The sequence below is a fragment of the Corvus kubaryi genome, unplaced genomic scaffold (genome assembly GCF_017639235.1).
Source record: "Corvus kubaryi isolate FWS band 111438036 unplaced genomic scaffold, C.kubaryi_AGA036_p1.0 37392, whole genome shotgun sequence".
Classification (NCBI taxonomy): Eukaryota; Metazoa; Chordata; class Aves; order Passeriformes; family Corvidae; genus Corvus; species Corvus kubaryi.
Window position 1 is genome coordinate 4335025 of NW_024581131.1, and position 16563 is coordinate 4351587.

Here is a 16563-nt window from a genome sequence, read left to right on the forward strand (position 1 = left end):
AGATAACTTTTTGATGGAAGTTGGAGGACCGAGGAGGAAAGGGGTGTTGCTGTCACTTTAAGGTCGCGGGCACGCGCCGCCCCCCCTCAGCCCCGCCCCGCCCCTCATCACGAGCTCGCCCCGCGCGCGCTCGAGGCCCCGCGCGCCCCCCGCCCGCGCTCTCTGATTGGCCGAGCGCCGCGCCGCCGGACAGTCAACATGGCCCGCGTGCGGCGTGGCGGCCGCGGCGCTGCCGGGGCCAATCAGCGGCGCCCTTGCTGAGGGAGGGGCCGGCGCCGCGGCCAATGGGACGCGGCTTTGTTGGCGGCGGCGCTGCCCGAGCGAGGAGGCTGCGAGGAGCCCGGCGGCGCTGCGGCCTCTGCGGCGTGAGGGGCGCGGGCAGGTGAGGGCGGGGGGCCCCGGGCTCTGGGCCCTGCGTCCCCGGCACCCGGCGGGGACGGCGGACGGAATGAACCGGGCGCCGCCGTTGCGGCGCGGGACTGGGGATTCTGTCTGGGCCCGCTCAGGGGCGGAGCACGGCGGCGGCCGCAGCCGCCCAACCGAAGGGGTTTGCGCGCGGCCCGCCGCGGCCCCTTTTTAAGGCCGGTTCGAGAAGTTCGGGCCCGCGGAAGGGGTCCCGCTTTGCTCCATGCCTGGCGGCGGGGAACGCGGGGGTTCCGGCCGCATGTATGGCCGCGCTTTTCTGGCAGCGCGCCCGCCCTGTCCCCGCCCTCCCGGGGGAGCGGGGGAGGAGGCGGGCGGGAGGGCTGTTGGTGGCCAGCGGTGCCCCCGGCGCTCTCACGCCGCCGTGCTCGGGTTGAGTCAAGGCTTTCGTCGCTTGGCTAGGGTGCGATGCGTTTGCCTGGCCTCAGCCACGGTGTTGTGTTCCCGCAGCGTGGCGGGCGAGTCGAGGGGCTCGGGTTTGCGTTTCGAGTTCCTTGTCTCCCAGTTGAGGGCTTGTTTGAAATTTTCTCTGCTGCTGCGATTGTTTACTACACATAATACTGGTGCCCGTAGGATTTGCTAGGCTCCCTTCCCGTAACATCTGCTCACGAAGCTTCAAAATATAAAGGTAGAGAAGCGATTGTGGGAGTTACAGGTGAAAACAGAATCGCTAGGAAAATTTTTATGAGGTCCTCTCTTAACAAAATAGTGTTCCTATAAGAAAACTTCCGAGGTGAGCCTAAGTATTGCTGATGTTCGGGACTTGTCGAACAGGTTAATTAGCTTCTTCCTTAACTATTTTGTTATGATCGCTTCTTACTATCATTACAGAAAGTATCAGACTGTTACGTTTGTGGCTTCCCACGGGGTTACATCCCAGTGCCTCTGAAACGGAAGTTGCAACTTTCCCTTCTGATTTGTTGTAGTTACGAAGAACACTTAACAGCTGTGGGCGGGAGCCTTTCAGTTTCCTGTTTTGTATTTTAGTTGTGTTTAGAAGGTTTGTGCAAGGCAGAGAAGATTTATTCTGTGTACACTTCTGAGTACGTCTTGCCAGTGTCTAGATTTTTTCTTTGTGTCCTTCAGGATATCGTCCTTTTAATGCACTGTTTCTATCCTAGTGTGCATTGAGTTTACAGTTTCCTGCAGTTTTAAATGACGATGGTGTCTGATAGTTGTGCCAGACAAGTTGCAGCAGTAGCAACAACAGCAGCGGGACAGGGGCTTGATCTGCTCTCCTCTATCCCCAAAGCTTCATCTGCATGAGTCATTTGAAAACGGAGAACTGTCCAGAAGAAATGAGGCACTAATTTGGCTTCTTACTGGTGGTAATAATAATGATGCCTTCTGCTGTTATTTCCTTGGGTTCTGGTTGCTTTTTCATGTCTTTATTGGCTGAAAACTGAGCTCACTTGCTTGGAAGGTAACGAAGATGATGGACAGGAAGGCTCAGTACTTTGGTACTGTTCTTCTTCAACTGGTGTGCCCTTTATCTCTAAAATTACCTTTGTCTCCCCTCTGCTGCCCTCACCAGCTTGTCTTGAACAGTTTTGTTGGTGACTCCGTGGCACTGAAGTCAGTGCAAGACAGCTGGAATGCAACTGGGAATCACAAGCTGTCTTCTAAGGAAGTTTCTTCTATTTCTTTATTTATATACTTCTTTTTACTTTCCAGTTGCCAAAGGCACAACTCTAGGGAGTGAAACAAGACTTGAAGTATGTATTTGCATCAGGGAATGGTGTCTTTTTTTCTTTTTTCTTTTTTTTGTTGTTTCTTGTTACTTGGGTGAATGGCTTTTGTCAGAACATGCCCAATTCATGTCTGTTCCAGTGGAGATGAATTCAACTGCTATTAAAACATTATTCCATGTTTTCCAAACACGAACGAGGATCTTGTCTTCCATCAGCAGGCTTGAGAAGTAGTTCCCTGCAGGAAATACAGCACAACCAGCTGAGCACAAAAATTTATATGTGGAGCAGAGTCTTTTCCATTAGCTCTGTCTCTGGGCCTAGGTTGGAAGCCACAAGTCTTTGAGGATAATTTTTAAGTAATGCGAGTCCTCATTTTTAGTTGCTTGCTGTTGCCTCCTCTAATAGTGACTAGGATCATGTAACTTGTTGGCTGAGCTCTGATATTAGGCCAATTTGCTCTGTTTTACCTTTTTAATTGTATCTTTTTTTCCCCCGTCTTCTGTTGCCAAGGAAGGAAAGGTTCATTTGTGCTCCTTTATTTCTTCACCTGTAACATTGTAAAAATCTTCTGTTTTGCTCTAGCAGGTGATTGCTGGCATTGCCACTTTCTCTTGTTACGTTTAGGGCAAGAGGAAGAGTTTGGAGGTAAATCTGCTTGAGCTGGTGGAACACCTACTCTGCCAGAAGCCTCTTTTGTTTGTTCCTGGGCTTAAACTGTAGGGTGGGCTCCTAGGCTTATTTGGGAGATGTGAACAACTTCCTGTGGAATAACCTGAAGTACGCTGTTAGTGCTGTCAAAAATTACCAAAGCTTTTCACCTCTGTTTGAAATGGTTGTGAAAGTGTTGCTTTTGCAGCTTAGAGCAGGATTCAGCATTTTCCAGATGGGAGAGTGCATGCAATCTCTGGGCTGCCGCTCAAGTTGGCATTAGCACTTAGGTTCTTCTTTGGTAGCCCTCTATTGGAAACCGGGCCTGAGATCAGACTGTTTGGCCTTCACAGAACCAGAGAAATCAGACCTGTCAACTCTGACAAGTGATTGAAGCTACTTTTTGTTCTGAATTTGACTTGCAGACTAACGTCTTCTTTCGTGAAAGCTTGGTAGTGGAAAATACTGCCTGTGCTTCTGAATGGTAGGGAGTGATTACTGGAATTGGTGATCAGCTGTTTAAAATGGGGGTAAAAACCCCCAATTTGTGTTACTCAAATACATGTACGGGCTTGGCTGTTTCAACCCAGAAAACAAAGAACAGCAGAATAAGTTAGACAATCTGGCTCCCTCTGGTTTCTCAGGAGAGCTAATTTAGATATTGGGGGTTGGGGTAGCTGTGCTAAACTTGGTTCCAATCATTGTTAATAATGAGATTTTAACTTCTCTCTTTCCTCTTGGCTTTCTGACTCCTGATAAATAAATTCAAGGCAAATCTTTATACAGGGGCTTATGCCTTCCTAGCTACTGTCAAAACCCCTTCTCTTGATGAATAATTTTCTTCTCTTCAATGTTTTTTTTCTCTTTATCTAGCAACAGTTTTAGGCACATTGTAGAGCATCAGAAGCAGCTACTCACAAAAATAACCTTGATTAGACAGACAAGTGAAACATATTTTTCTGCTTCGGTGATAAAAGAGTCATTTGGAAGTTATTGTAATTCATTTGAACTTCCACTGTTTATAGCTCAAGTATGCTATATAGGCAGAGATGAAAAATTCATTATTTACTGTGATACTGTCAAGGAATTAGAAAACAATACATTTCTGTCTTCCTCTTTGGCTTATTTTTTTGATAGAATGCAGAGCTAATCTAGGAAACTGTGGCACTTATCTTCAGACCGAAGACCCACGACTGTGCAGAAATGCATTAGTATCTGGAGTATTTAACAGAAGAAATAAGTTCTAGGAGGGTTAAACCACCTGACAGACTGTTCAAAAACTTTTTAGTTTGAGTTGGGTATTGTGGTAGCTATTTAGTTTACTGTGAGGGATTATGCATAATGAATTTCTTAGCAAAACCAGCAGCTGTTAATTTGTATTGAGGTTTTAAACAATGACCTGTTCTATTTTCATCTTCTGTTGAGGTAAACAAATTACTGTTCAAGTATTTTTAAACACTACTTTTCAACTTGCAGGTGGATACAGGCACACAGATGGCAGATAACAGGTATGTTGGACTGTTTTCCTGAAATTAAATCAAGGTAGTTAGAGCCAGCTGTATATCTGGTCTTCTGCAAGAGAGGTTTTTGTTTGTTTTTGTTTTAACCTGTGAAGAGTGGCTTACTAAACTTGGATAAGAATAAAATGGTAATGTTTTTCTAAATGCTCTAAAGAACTGAAGAGCCTCAGTCTTTCTCTAATCTGTGTAATTTAAGCATGCAAAAGGCACCGTTTTTTTCTAGTTTATGTAGTATTTTTTGAACATACAGTATTTTTATGCAGCTGCTGCAAGTCCGTATGTGCTGCTGCTCTTCTGAGTCTTGCAGTGCTGGATAAGCTGGTCTGTCCGGTACCTGATAATACCCGTTTGTATATGTGATATCTCTTCTGGTTTTGTGTGTGAGTTAGGGTTAATTTCAGCAATATCCAGTGTTCATTTTGTGACCTCTAAACTGGCAGGGAGCACAGGGAAAGCTGGCTGGCTGTTGACTCATGCTGGGCCCTCTCCCTCCAGCACATGAAGTGTGATGGAAGACATTGTGGCAGGGAGATGGGGAGGACATCTCTACTCTCTTTTAGAGTAGAAGAGAATTTTTTAATCAAAACAGCTTGTTAGAGAAGTTGGAAACAGAGCTTTTACCTCTTTGTTCGTCTTCCTTTCATACCTGCGTACTTTCTTAGGTTTTTCTTCGTCACACTAAAAGTGTCTCATATTCTCATTTGTGAATAATAACATTTTCCTGTGCAGAGTGAATGGCCACATGATTCACAGACTGAATCATACACATGAATGGCCACCCATTGACCTAATGAGATGAATTTATCTCTCAAAGGTTTTTGTTGTGGGCTTGTTATGTTTTGTTTTGAGGTTGGTTTGTTTCTTTTTTTTTGGCCTTACCTTTCCTTGCCATTGCATCCTATTCATCTTTGGAGATCTAGTTTCATATCCAAACCTTTGAGTTTTCACAAGCTTGAAGACATAAATATGTCTTTTATTGGCATACTTGTCTATATAACATGTATGTAGTAAATTGAAAATTCAGAATAACTTCTTCTTAAATGTTAACATTTTTGTAATGTGATGCTATTTTAATATGTTACCTTTTGAATTCTTTTAGTAAAACAGAAGATACTGCTTCAGATTCCCTGGAGGCTGCTAAAAATGCAAGCAACAAAAAAGGTAAGAAATGCGTAGTAGTAGGTAACGTTACAGAAGTGGAATAAGCCTTTGCAGTTAAAGCTGAACATTTATTCACAGCTGTAAGCAAAACAATGGTTTTTAGGCTGTTCACTTTCTGATGTTTTCCATATTTATTGCAGCCAAAACCAGAGTGAAGGCTGTATTTTTGCATGTGTTGTGACTGTGGTGCTTTACCATTGCACAAAATGTCCCACTAGACAGTTGGAATAAGGCCTGCAAAGGCTGGCTTGTAACAATGTGTATTTGTCATAATTATCAAAATGAACTGTTCTCTTTGGATGCTAGTTTTTTAGTGTCTTGTTTCTCAGAAAATGCATCTTTATAATATGTCCTCTTGGAAGTTTTTGTTCTCCAGTAGCAAGGTTACAGATGACTGTTGAATAGTGTTTTTCAAATTAATACTTCTGTGTGCAGAAAAGCTACAGTTCCATTGTTTCTCCAAATACTCAAATTTGTGAATTATAGTGAAATGTGGTCACTGGATGTTCTTTAGGTCTCCTTCATTACCTATTTCTTTTTTTTTAAGAAATGCTTTGTAACTGGCAATTGGAAATCACATGAGAACTGTTAGGCACCATTGAATACTTCTTACAGTGAAGTTGGATTGATAAAAAACAACAACAAAACCCCAAATAAATGAGAAAAACAAAGCAACACACAAGCATATAAAAGCTTCACAATGTTAGTTCTATGCAATTTATCAGCCTCTTAACGTCTGGGGAGAAGAGCACTGAGAAAGAAGGGAAAGATGTGAAAAGCAAAGGTCTTCCCACCATGACACCATGTGTGGTTATTAGTAAGGGTTTTTTCACTCCTAACCAGAAGCATTTTAGATTTGACCTCCTGAAAAATAGTCTTCTGTGAAGTGTTGTGATGACTGGGGAGTCTTACAGATTGTAAAATCATAATGATGTAAAAAATCAGTAGTTGCCAAGGTTACAGTGCTATGCTGCTTTATTGTCCAGTACACAAAGTAGCTGGCAGGGTTTTCGGGAGTCACGCTAACTGGAAGATATGTCTTGGAAGTGGAATTCAGTGGTTCTCCTCTTGCAAATTTATATGTGGGTTTTAAGGTACAGCTAATATAGAGGGAGGATAGAGAAACTCCGGTTTGCACTTTCTCACATAAAGGGAAAACAGGAAATTTGCTTGTGTTGGCAATGTACTACTTGCTTGTAAAAGCAACAGATAGATTTGCAAAGAGAAAAATGCTTTTTCTATCATTATCCAACTTTATATTCCTGAAATCTGGTCCTGAAGTAATTGTTTGTGTTATTAGTTAACTACAGTGGTGTTATTTGAAGTGTGAAAATAATGAGTATTTTTCCTGTGACTGCTGTAAGACACAGTATGACAAACGTGCTATAAATCTATGCAGATTTGTTTGAATGTGGTTTTCTGTCTTCATAGAAAAGCTGGCAGACCAAGTGATGCAAAATCCACAGGTCCTTGCAGCTCTTCAGGAACGTCTTGACAACACATCACTTACTCCTTCAAGTTACATTGAAACGTAAGTACTGAGCATGATAAAATTCTTGCAAGACTGAAAGCATAATAGAATATTATTACTGTGTAATTGAGGTAGGAAATTAGAATAAATGCTTCACTAAGAAAAATGGTTTATTTAACCCATGATTCACAGTGGCTTACTTTTGGAAGGAAGAGTGAAGTTTTAGCTTATGCAAACTTGCAAACAAAATTTTGTGCAGTTCAGTATTTTCTGTGGCCATTATTGTTTTGGATAGGAATAACTCCCCTCCCCTCCTTTGTTTCCCTCTCTGACCCTTACTCTGACAGGGCATGTGCTGCATTGATTGGTGATTTCTGTAAGATTGCTGTCCAGGATGTAATGGAAAGCTCAGGACCTGTATATCCCTAGTTTGAAGCTTAGTTTTATATTGACTGTAAAGTAGACTTAAATATTGCCTTTAATAAATACTTATGCTTTTATTTCTTGACTAAGAATAGCTGGCTGTAGACCTTTTTTTAGAAAAGACATAAGTTCTATCAAGTGTTCTTTTTACATAATTGCATCTAAGTGTTCAATAATCTAAAGTGCAGATGGGCAGTGTGTTCTTTCAGAGTGTGACCTGTGATTCAAAGCTTTCCCTGTAGAATGCACAGTTCTTAGTTTTCATAGATGGATCAACACAAATCTAGTCTCAGAGTTTAGGTGTAAACAAGGTATTCATTTCTGATCTCTGAACTACACGGGGGAGGGTAGTGGTCCCAGGAAATGGAACAGAAGATAACACCTTTGAGAACAACTTGGGTAGGAGAGGATTCTTTCAACTTTTTGAAGTAGGTTTTGGAGAAACATGTATATTTGACATAAGCCTTTTATTTAAAAATTGCACATAGTTGTAAGCAGCTTATTTTGCAGTAATATGTGAAATAATGGTGAGGCAACTAACTTTAAACCTTAAATAATGTTGGTTTTTAGTTTTCCAAAAGCAGTGATAAGAAGAATTGATGCCTTGAAAAAGCTCCAGGTGAAATGTGCCCATATAGAAGCTAAATTCTATGAAGAAGTACATGATTTAGAGAGAAAATACGCAGCACTCTATCAACCTCTTTTTGATAAGGTGGGAAAACTATGTATATAATTTTTCTTTGTTCCTGTCAGTTCTGGTTGCATATACATAGTTTTGCATCTTCAATTACATTCTTTGTTTTTTTTTAACACAGAGAAGAGAGTTTATTAATGGGGAAGCTGAACCCACAGATGCAGAGTCAGAATGGCACAGTGAAAATGAGGAAGAAGAAAAACTGGCTGTGAGTACAAGCTGGGTCATAAACTATGGATATATCAGGTTGTCAGAGTTAAATTCCTGTTCTTGCCATTGAAAGACTTTTGTGTCAGTGATATGTTCTTGTGATGAAGACACTGTTATGTCCAGTGAAAGCTTCTAAACTTTTAGTTCAGTCTTTTTTCAAAAAATCTGTGGCTTGAGGGAATCGAGGAGTTGCCTTTGTTGGCACTGTTCGTAACCTGTTAACAGCATCTTCCTGCTAATGGGTTCCATTCCAGTGCTACATGAAACCCCAAGATAATAAAAGGCTGGTTGTTTCTCTGCCTGTCCCCATTATTTTGGGGGACATCATTAGCTTTCATTTTCATGAATACAGGTGAGACACTTGGCACACAGTCACAGAGCTAATATAATGTGTGCTGGCTGGTGGATTCCTACTTGTCTACTGAGTAGGAGCTGTCTAGATTTAGGAGGCATAATATAGTCTGTAGGCTGCCTGTTACTTTCCCAGCATCATTTCTGGAGATGTGTGCTCAGGCTTTGTCTCAGGAAAGCGACCTACTTAGAAAACTGTTTGCCATTCTGTCAGGTTTTCTTTGCTTTTTTCCTTAGCCTGATTTCTTCTGGTTTTTTGTGTTGTTTTTTTGTTGTTTTTTTTTTTTTTTTTTGGATGCTGTTCTGTATTCAAAGTGAATTGTTCTCTTTGTTTTTACTGATCTCCTGAGATTTAGCATGACACAGTACTCCATGTGCATGAGAAAAAACCGTTCCTTAGGCTCTGCGTAAATACAGCATTGACAGGCCAAATTCCACACAATAAAACCAGAAAAATGTCTGGATGGGAAGTAAACTGCAGCTTCATATTCTTGGCTTGTCATAACCCAAGTAACTGCCAAAACCATCTTAAATATCTGCTGCTATCTAGTGGTGTAAAAGGAAAGGTGCAATACAACTAATTGACACTCCCAATTTCCAGGGTTGTTTGGGATTGAGAAATGACTGAGTCATTCTTCTGTTTTATAACATTTGACATGAGTTATGTGGAGGGCATCCTATTTCCCAAAAGAGTAATAATCGGACACAGCATAATAATGAAAAATACCCATGAAAGACAACTTTACAAGTATTCTGCAAAATTGGGAAGCTGAAACAGCATTTCAGAGGGCAGTGTTAAATTTTAAATTTTTAGATTAAATGCTGTAGATGGCTTCTGGAGCTACAAAAAGGCGATTAATAGAAAAATAGGCATTTATATTTTTTTCTCTTTATAGAAAGATAGAAAGTGTTTTAATTATTTCTGTTTGTCAAATCAGTGAAGCAGACACTTGATCTACTTAGTCTTCATATAGAAGAATTTCAAATGAATTGAAAGTAAATCCAAATTAAATGTGTATATGTTTAGTTGCGTAAATAAATCTTGTATCTCTTAACTTGATTTACAGAGGCAAAAAAAGTAGATTTCAAATGTTCCTTAAGCACAGTTTCAGAGATGGCAATTGTTTTCTACTGCTGTCTCTGTTTATTGAATATACTAAAAAGTCACAATTTAATTTCTTGGCTGTTTCTGTATTTCTTTCCCAGGGAGACCTGAAAAATGCAGTGGTAATAGACGAAAAAGCAGAAGAGACAAATGTCAAAGGAATTCCAGACTTCTGGTTTACTATCTTTAGGAATGTAGATATGCTAAGTGAATTAGTACAAGTAAGTTTCTGCTCTGAAATGAGCAACTTCTGTTGTGTTAAATTAATTGCTGCTTTTCCCATTAGTAGTCAATCGATTCTCATGGAATGTATGTGAAACACCAAATCTTCTGAGGCTTTGGAATCCCTGTAGATGCTTGAAAGGCTAATGATGGACAAGCATTTTTAGTTTAGTCCATAAAGGATTATTTTTGCAAGGATGTTATAGGAATACCCATGGATTGGTTGAATTAATGTTAAATAGCTTAGGTAGTTATGCCTGCACTTGTATTAATTGCTTTTAATGCTGTTAAAGAGGAATTCCCTGGAGTGTGTCTTCCTGTGAATCTCACTGGCAATAAATACCCTGAATGAAGTTACTGTATTTTCAGTAATACATCCTGGCAGCATTGTTTACTGAAGACAAGGCCTAATGATTGAGAATTTGGCACATAGTGTTTGCAGCTATGATTAAGAAATTTAGATCCAGATCTTTACTTCAGCTGAAATTGTTGAATTAGTTACAGACTTTGGTTTTTGCTTGGGAAGAGGCTGTTGTTCTAAATATTGCCTGCTGAATTGGATTTTACTTCTTTTTTGCTTAGGAATATGATGAACCTATCTTGAAACATCTGCAGGATATTAAAGTTAAGTTTTCTGAACCAGGACAGCCTATGGTGAGTTTTCTTGGCTTGTTTCTCATGAAGATTGTAGTAATGAAGTGAACAGCATTCCAAAATATTCATTCAGCTCTCTTTGGCTGTATTGTGTGTGTGAGCTTTCTTTCTAAAGTAGTATTTTCATGCTTTGCCTTGTAAAGATTTATCTTCAGCTTTCCTGACTCTTTGCTCTTTCATTCTTAGCCTGGACAGCTCTGACATTACTGTAGGTTGTAGATTAAAATTCTGGCCCAATTCTGTCTAGTTTTTTGCTTTCTTTTTCTCTCTCAAATTCAAGTGTAGCTGCTCTTAGTAATACAATTACATCGCTGTTTTTGATTTGAAAATGAATTGTGGGTAAAATTCTGGGTATCAAATATTTTATCAAATGAGGAGATGTGACTTGGTAATACTAATCAAAGACAATTATTATGAATACTGTACCTGTTGAAAAGAATAGAAAATAGATAGAATTTTAAAAGTGTATCTAATGAGTATTTCTTAAAGTACAACTTTAATTTTGGAAATTGTTTTCTTGTTTAAGTTCAATGTACAGAAACAGACTCTGTGGTTGTTGAAAAGAAGTTGTTCTGCTGCTTATTCAATTTATGCAGACTATACTTATTCCTTCAATTGTCTTTGATGGGGAGGCAGGGAGAATGATGGAATTGGAGCCTACACATACTTTCTTTAAATTTTATCATTGTGGCTTTTTTCTTATATTTGGTATTTTTTGTTTTGCCTTACGGAGTTATGGTCTTCTGACAATGTCTGATATAAATGCAAGACAAGCTTCATTGAACAGTCCCATAAGAAAGATGGACGTACTTTCTCAGAATAGCTTTTAAAGGTTAATAAAAAGTTGGTTTGGGGTTTTTTGTGTTTTGTTTTTTAGTCCTTACTGTTTTCTTCTACTAGTCCAGAAACTCAAGCTGATAATAGGCAAGAAAGTAGTATGGCTGAGGAAAACTGAGAATTAAGTTTCTAAATACTGCTGGGGCTTAAGGAGAGGATATGAGTTTTATGAAGAAAATGAATTGTCTAAGCACAAAGTAAGGTATTCTAAGAAGCTGGCTGTTTTTATCTTGAAGCATATCTATTCAGTGGCATCTGGATGAGATGGGGATAGGTTTTTTTGCCTATCATTTTTATGCTCTCATTCAGCTTTGTTTTACAGTACCTTAAGTTGGAGAACTATTGAAACAAGGGATTTATCTGGTCTTGCACTGTTCGTAACCTTTTGACAGCATTTTTCTGTCAATGGTTCCATTCCAGTGCTACATTAAATCCAGAAATGGAAGGCTGACAAATTCCATGTCCCTTCTGTATTTGGAGACAAAGGATGTGTTCCTAACTGCTTGAGTAAAACCTGTTCTGCAGCTGTGTGACTGTCTTATCTGCAATTCTCTGTAGAAAATTGGGGCAGCAGTGGTAGCTTTGTACTGTAAGAACTTCACATAACCAGAGTGTCACAGATGCACTAATTCTGCTAGGAATTAGGTTTTGCTGCTAAAGAAATACATGATAATTAGGAATTTTCTGATTTACTGTTCACCCAAAACAATTAACTGTAGTTATGGTACTCCAAAAGTGGATTTACCTGACTTAAGTTAAAGTGCTTCAAAGTCCTGTTTGTTATGGCCTGCACATAGAAACTTTTATCTGCGTGAAGCATAAGTGATTCCATTGCTATTTGCTTTTACTTATTTATAATCATATGGATAAACTTACATGTATTTTATAATTATAATTTCTATTTACGTATGTATTTGGACATCAGGATTCTTAGCTAGCATATTCAGATCTGGATGGTGCATCTGGGTATAACTTAAATAGCTTAAAAAAGAGAAGTTTTCTTTTTTTGAACTTCCTGAGAACATAGCTGATAAAAAAAACCCCAGAGGTGTCCAAATAAAGAGTGCTGGAAAGGTCATTACAAGACTTCAAATACTATGTGAAGCTTGAAGCCTCTTGTTTCTTAATTAGCAGGTATACAATGAAATGCTGAAATGCAGTCTGTACAGATATTTTTGTCTTGCTAGCCCTTGGGATCCTGCATGCAAAGTAGTGCCACTGGTTGGTTATTTATAGCCCCAGTGATGGTTTATGGGATTATTTGGGTATGGTGTTCGTCACTGGTAGTGGATAAGCTAAGTTTGTAACTCTTCCCCTGAGCATGTTTGCCAGAGAGAGATTAGTCTTTGCTGAAGGCAGCCTCCAAACCATGCAGCTGTCTTGAATTGCTTTAAAGGGGAGTAAAGCTGAAATAGGCAATATGAAGTCAAACACAGATATTCCAGTGTAGTGCTGGGTGCCAGTGGCTTCCTGTCTTTAAACAGCGAGCACGGGGGTGGGGAAGGCTGCTGTTGCCATTGGTCTCCATCACTCCTTGACCACTCTCTTTGCAGATTTGAGTCATGTGAGGAGATTCATGGAGTCTTAGGAAGATTAAGGGGCCTTTGGGAGATGAGTGAGAGATAAATATCTTTGATGAACAAGCTGTTGTCCCGAGTTATTTATCTTGTCTGCGCATGAATAGCCTTGAAAAAGAGGATGGCAAGGCATCCTCCTTGGTGATAACAGACAGTTTTCTGGCCTGAGTGTGAAGAATGCCTGGGGAAGTATATTCAGGGCCAGTCTTTTGGCAGCTATGTAGTCTGTTTTGTGTGCAGATTAGGGCTAATTCTTGAGGCATATTACTGGGGGAGTAAAAATATTTAAGGTAACTGTTACACATGCTGTGGCTGGGCAGTGATGTTGGGAGCTTTGGCTTTCAGTCCTTCCAGTGTGCTGAACTGACCCGCTGGCTTTTTCCCCTTCAAGTCACTAAATCAATGCTGCCAAAAACCTTTATCCTTTATTGTTTTCCCTGTTCCAAGACAGCTTGAGTTTTGGTTTACTTTAAAAAGTTCATAGTTGGTCCTGAGTGCAAAGAGAGCATGGTGCAAGCAGTTTAGAAAGCTTTACAGATCTGAAAATTGATGCATTGTGGATGCTGTGGTTTTCTGTAACTGGAGCCTTTTGTTCTCCATGTAAGAAACTGAATCTCTGCAGACAATTTTTGGGTGCCAGAGGAAGTTCAAACGTAAATAGAAACACCTGCTTCAGGCTGTAACCTGTTGAGACATGTTGGTTATAGGATTCAGTTTATGAAGTCAGTGTTCTTTTGCAGAATTTCCTATTACCAAATGGAAAAAACACCTCTGGTTCCTGGTGGAGTGTACTATTTAAATAGACTCCTGCAATCTAAATTGTGCTTTAATTGGATATAAAATCTGATTCACTCTCTTAAGATCATGGTATTGATCAGACTTGGGGGACCAGTGGAACCACTTGGTATTGTTCTAATGTTAAAATGACTTCAGAATAACAACTTCTTCATCCCTAGTGCAAGGATGATGAGAGGCTTCCATAGGAAATGAAATCAAGACTTCTCTCAAAATACTTATTTCTAAGGTTGCTTTTAAGACAGCAGTTCTATATGTGAAGGTGAATGAAATGTACTAATTACCTGTTTAAATCTAAGCCAAGGTTGTTGTAGCTTCTTGCTACATTTGAAATTCATTGACATTCTTAATTTCCTGCTTCTGCTGTAGTTTGAAATATGTTTGCCATCAAATCATCAAATTATCTTTTTTTTTTTTTTTGTATTTTCAGAGTTTGATTAATGATAATTATGCTGATGCACTATTTCATAGATGAAAGTTAGTGGTAACATAAAATTTCTTCCAGTCTTTCTCATTAGAGTTCCACTTTGGGCCCAATGACTACTTCTCTAACTCAGTCCTGACGAAAACATACAAGATGAAGTCGGAGCCAGACAAGACAGATCCCTTTTCATTTGAAGGACCTGAAATAGTTGATTGTGAGGGGTAAGGAAAACTGAAACTCAAAAAAGCTTCTGAAGTAAAAATGTGGGTTTTTTTTTTGCTTACTGTGATAATAATTAGTGAAGATAAAATTGTTACTGACTTCAAAACTGGGAATGTTTGTAGGGATAGTGATGATGTTAGCCTCAGCATGCAGAAGTAACAGATGCATAGATGGAGATGTATTTTAACATAGTGTACATTTTAAATTGGACACCTTTCAAATTTAACAGCTTTCTAATTGAGGTAACAAACCTTTTATTTCCAGATAACTGGGTAAATTATTTTTAGTCATTACTTTTCAGACTACTCCCCTCCTTAGTCTGGTAAGTGGCCTTAGACTCTCTTGGATTCTTATCATCTCCTCAGCAATTTTTATTCCAGCAGGAATTGATTTATTATTATCAGGCAGGAATAGGTCATATGTATCATGTACTCTTTCAGCTTGTTTTGGGGCTGGAACATAAAGACCATGCAGTTTGATTCTGGCAGCTGTGGCTAATGCAGCAAATTTTTTGAATTTTATTTTTACTGTTTTTGCAAAACATGTTCAGAAAACAGCTGTGGATGGTAAATTCTCATGTCTGTCCTGAAAGTCTCAGTTGAACACCACATTAGAGTTTATTGGGAGTGAAAGAATCATTCCATCTAATCTAACCCTTTCTCTTCCCATCCGTGAACTTTGCTCTATAACCAAATTTCAATGCCACACCAGAGCAGAGCTGGCACAAATGAAAAATGGCTTTTGTACTCTATTTTTCTCAGCATCTAAGTATTCTTTTCTGTTGGTGATTATTTGGGTTTTGGGGTTTTTTTTCTATTCCTTCAAGGATGTGTTTTGGTGGGTTTTTTGGGGGTTTTCTAACTCACGCTTAAGAAATGCCAAATACTTGGTTTTTTGAATGCATGCTGACAACCTCAAAACTTCTTGACTTTTAGTGCTACATTGAATTGAGCATTCACCTGCAGTGAGGCAAAAAGTCTGCTTGGATGTTTAGTGAAAGTTGTGCCTAAATAACAGACTACTCCATTTTGAAGAAAACTTAATTCATTATAGCAAAATATTTTCTGTTAAAGTATTACAAAGGAACGCTTTCTTAGGTTGCTGATTTGTCAGAACTTTGATTTCAGTTGATGTTTCCTGATGAAGGTGTTAGATATCGTACAAGTAGAGCAGGAAAATGTTTCTGTGACTTGTTACACAGGTTAAGTGTAAAACTGGTGACTGGCCAGCTGTCTATAGGACAAGATATTTTTGAGGCACTTAAGGGTTACTGTGACACTGTTATTTCCATTACAGGTGAATTAGCTGTGTTTGCCCCTCACTCTTTGCTATGTGCAGTTTTGGGTAAAACTTAGTTGAATGGAGACAGACTTTTTTTATTGAGTGTCAGTTTGTACAGCAGCAGAATGGAACTGAGATTAGGCTCTTTTCAGCTTGATGTGCTTGGCTGCCAAATCAATCTAAGCACTGCTCTTTGGAGAGCTCAGACACTGCTCTCCCTGGCCACTCTTTGGACACGCATTTTTAGGGTAACTGGACACTTCCTTGACCTGTAGTGAGAGGATGTAATGCATTGTTTCCTAATGGTCTGACTGGTGTGATTTTTTCTGAAACAGTTTAATCCTGTCCTTGGTGGCAGAAGTCCAGTTGTTGGGCCAAAGAGGTATTGAATTATGAGTAGAGTGGGGGCAGTGATTACTCTGCCGAGACAAACTTGTATAGCATTTTCATTTAGGGAAATATTTGATATGTCCAAATATCCATCATCTGTAGGCCTATGATCCACTTCATATCTTGTCAAGTAGCTTTATCTAGAGAGTGATAAGCCATCTTGGCCTTGATGTTGCTGCTCTGCTGCTCAGTTCCTTCTTTTCCGTGGTGCCTTGTGTTAAAATGCTGTTTCTCACATGCTGTCTCTAGGTGTACTATTGACTGGAAAAAAGGAAAAAATGTCACGGTTAAAACAATCAAGAAGAAACAGAAACACAAGGGCCGAGGCACAGTTCGGACAATTACTAAACAAGTACCTAACGATTCATTTTTTAACTTCTTCAGCCCAATAAAGGGTAAGCTTAGAAATTAAGAATTTAGGATCCTTAAAATAGGTTGTGTTTTGCTTATATGTATTTGTATTT

General features: G+C 39.6%; 1 protein-coding gene and 2 non-coding genes across 6 annotated transcripts in view; all 3 read left to right on the plus strand.

Annotated features, from left to right (window-relative positions):
- The first annotated feature begins 280 nt into the window (after positions 1-280).
- Positions 281-16563, plus strand: part of NAP1L4 (nucleosome assembly protein 1 like 4) — a 28290-nt gene continuing 12007 nt past the window's right edge. For 3 of the 4 annotated variants that reach the window (XR_006017762.1, XR_006017761.1, XM_042038368.1), the window contains exons 1-9: positions 4239-4270; positions 5382-5443; positions 6875-6974; positions 7908-8049; positions 8153-8239; positions 9799-9918; positions 10502-10573; positions 14288-14427; positions 16349-16494. Coding sequence is in view for 2 of the 4 variants with exons in the window: in XM_042038368.1 (XP_041894302.1) it covers positions 4257-4270; positions 5382-5443; positions 6875-6974; positions 7908-8049; positions 8153-8239; positions 9799-9918; positions 10502-10573; positions 14288-14427; positions 16349-16494 (883 nt within the window). In the remaining 2 variants the exon portion in view is untranslated. Of the gene's footprint in view, positions 383-4238; positions 4271-5381; positions 5444-6874; positions 6975-7907; positions 8050-8152; positions 8240-9798; positions 9919-10501; positions 10574-14287; positions 14428-16348; positions 16495-16563 lie in introns of those variants that run through there. The other variant, XM_042038369.1, reaches the window with a different exon arrangement.
- LOC121669639 lies at positions 8441-8568 on the plus strand. The gene has a single exon (XR_006017828.1). It is a non-coding gene; the product is annotated as a small nucleolar RNA SNORA54 (small nucleolar RNA).
- LOC121669638 lies at positions 11777-11896 on the plus strand. Its single transcript, XR_006017827.1, has one exon. It is a non-coding gene; the product is annotated as a small nucleolar RNA SNORA54 (small nucleolar RNA).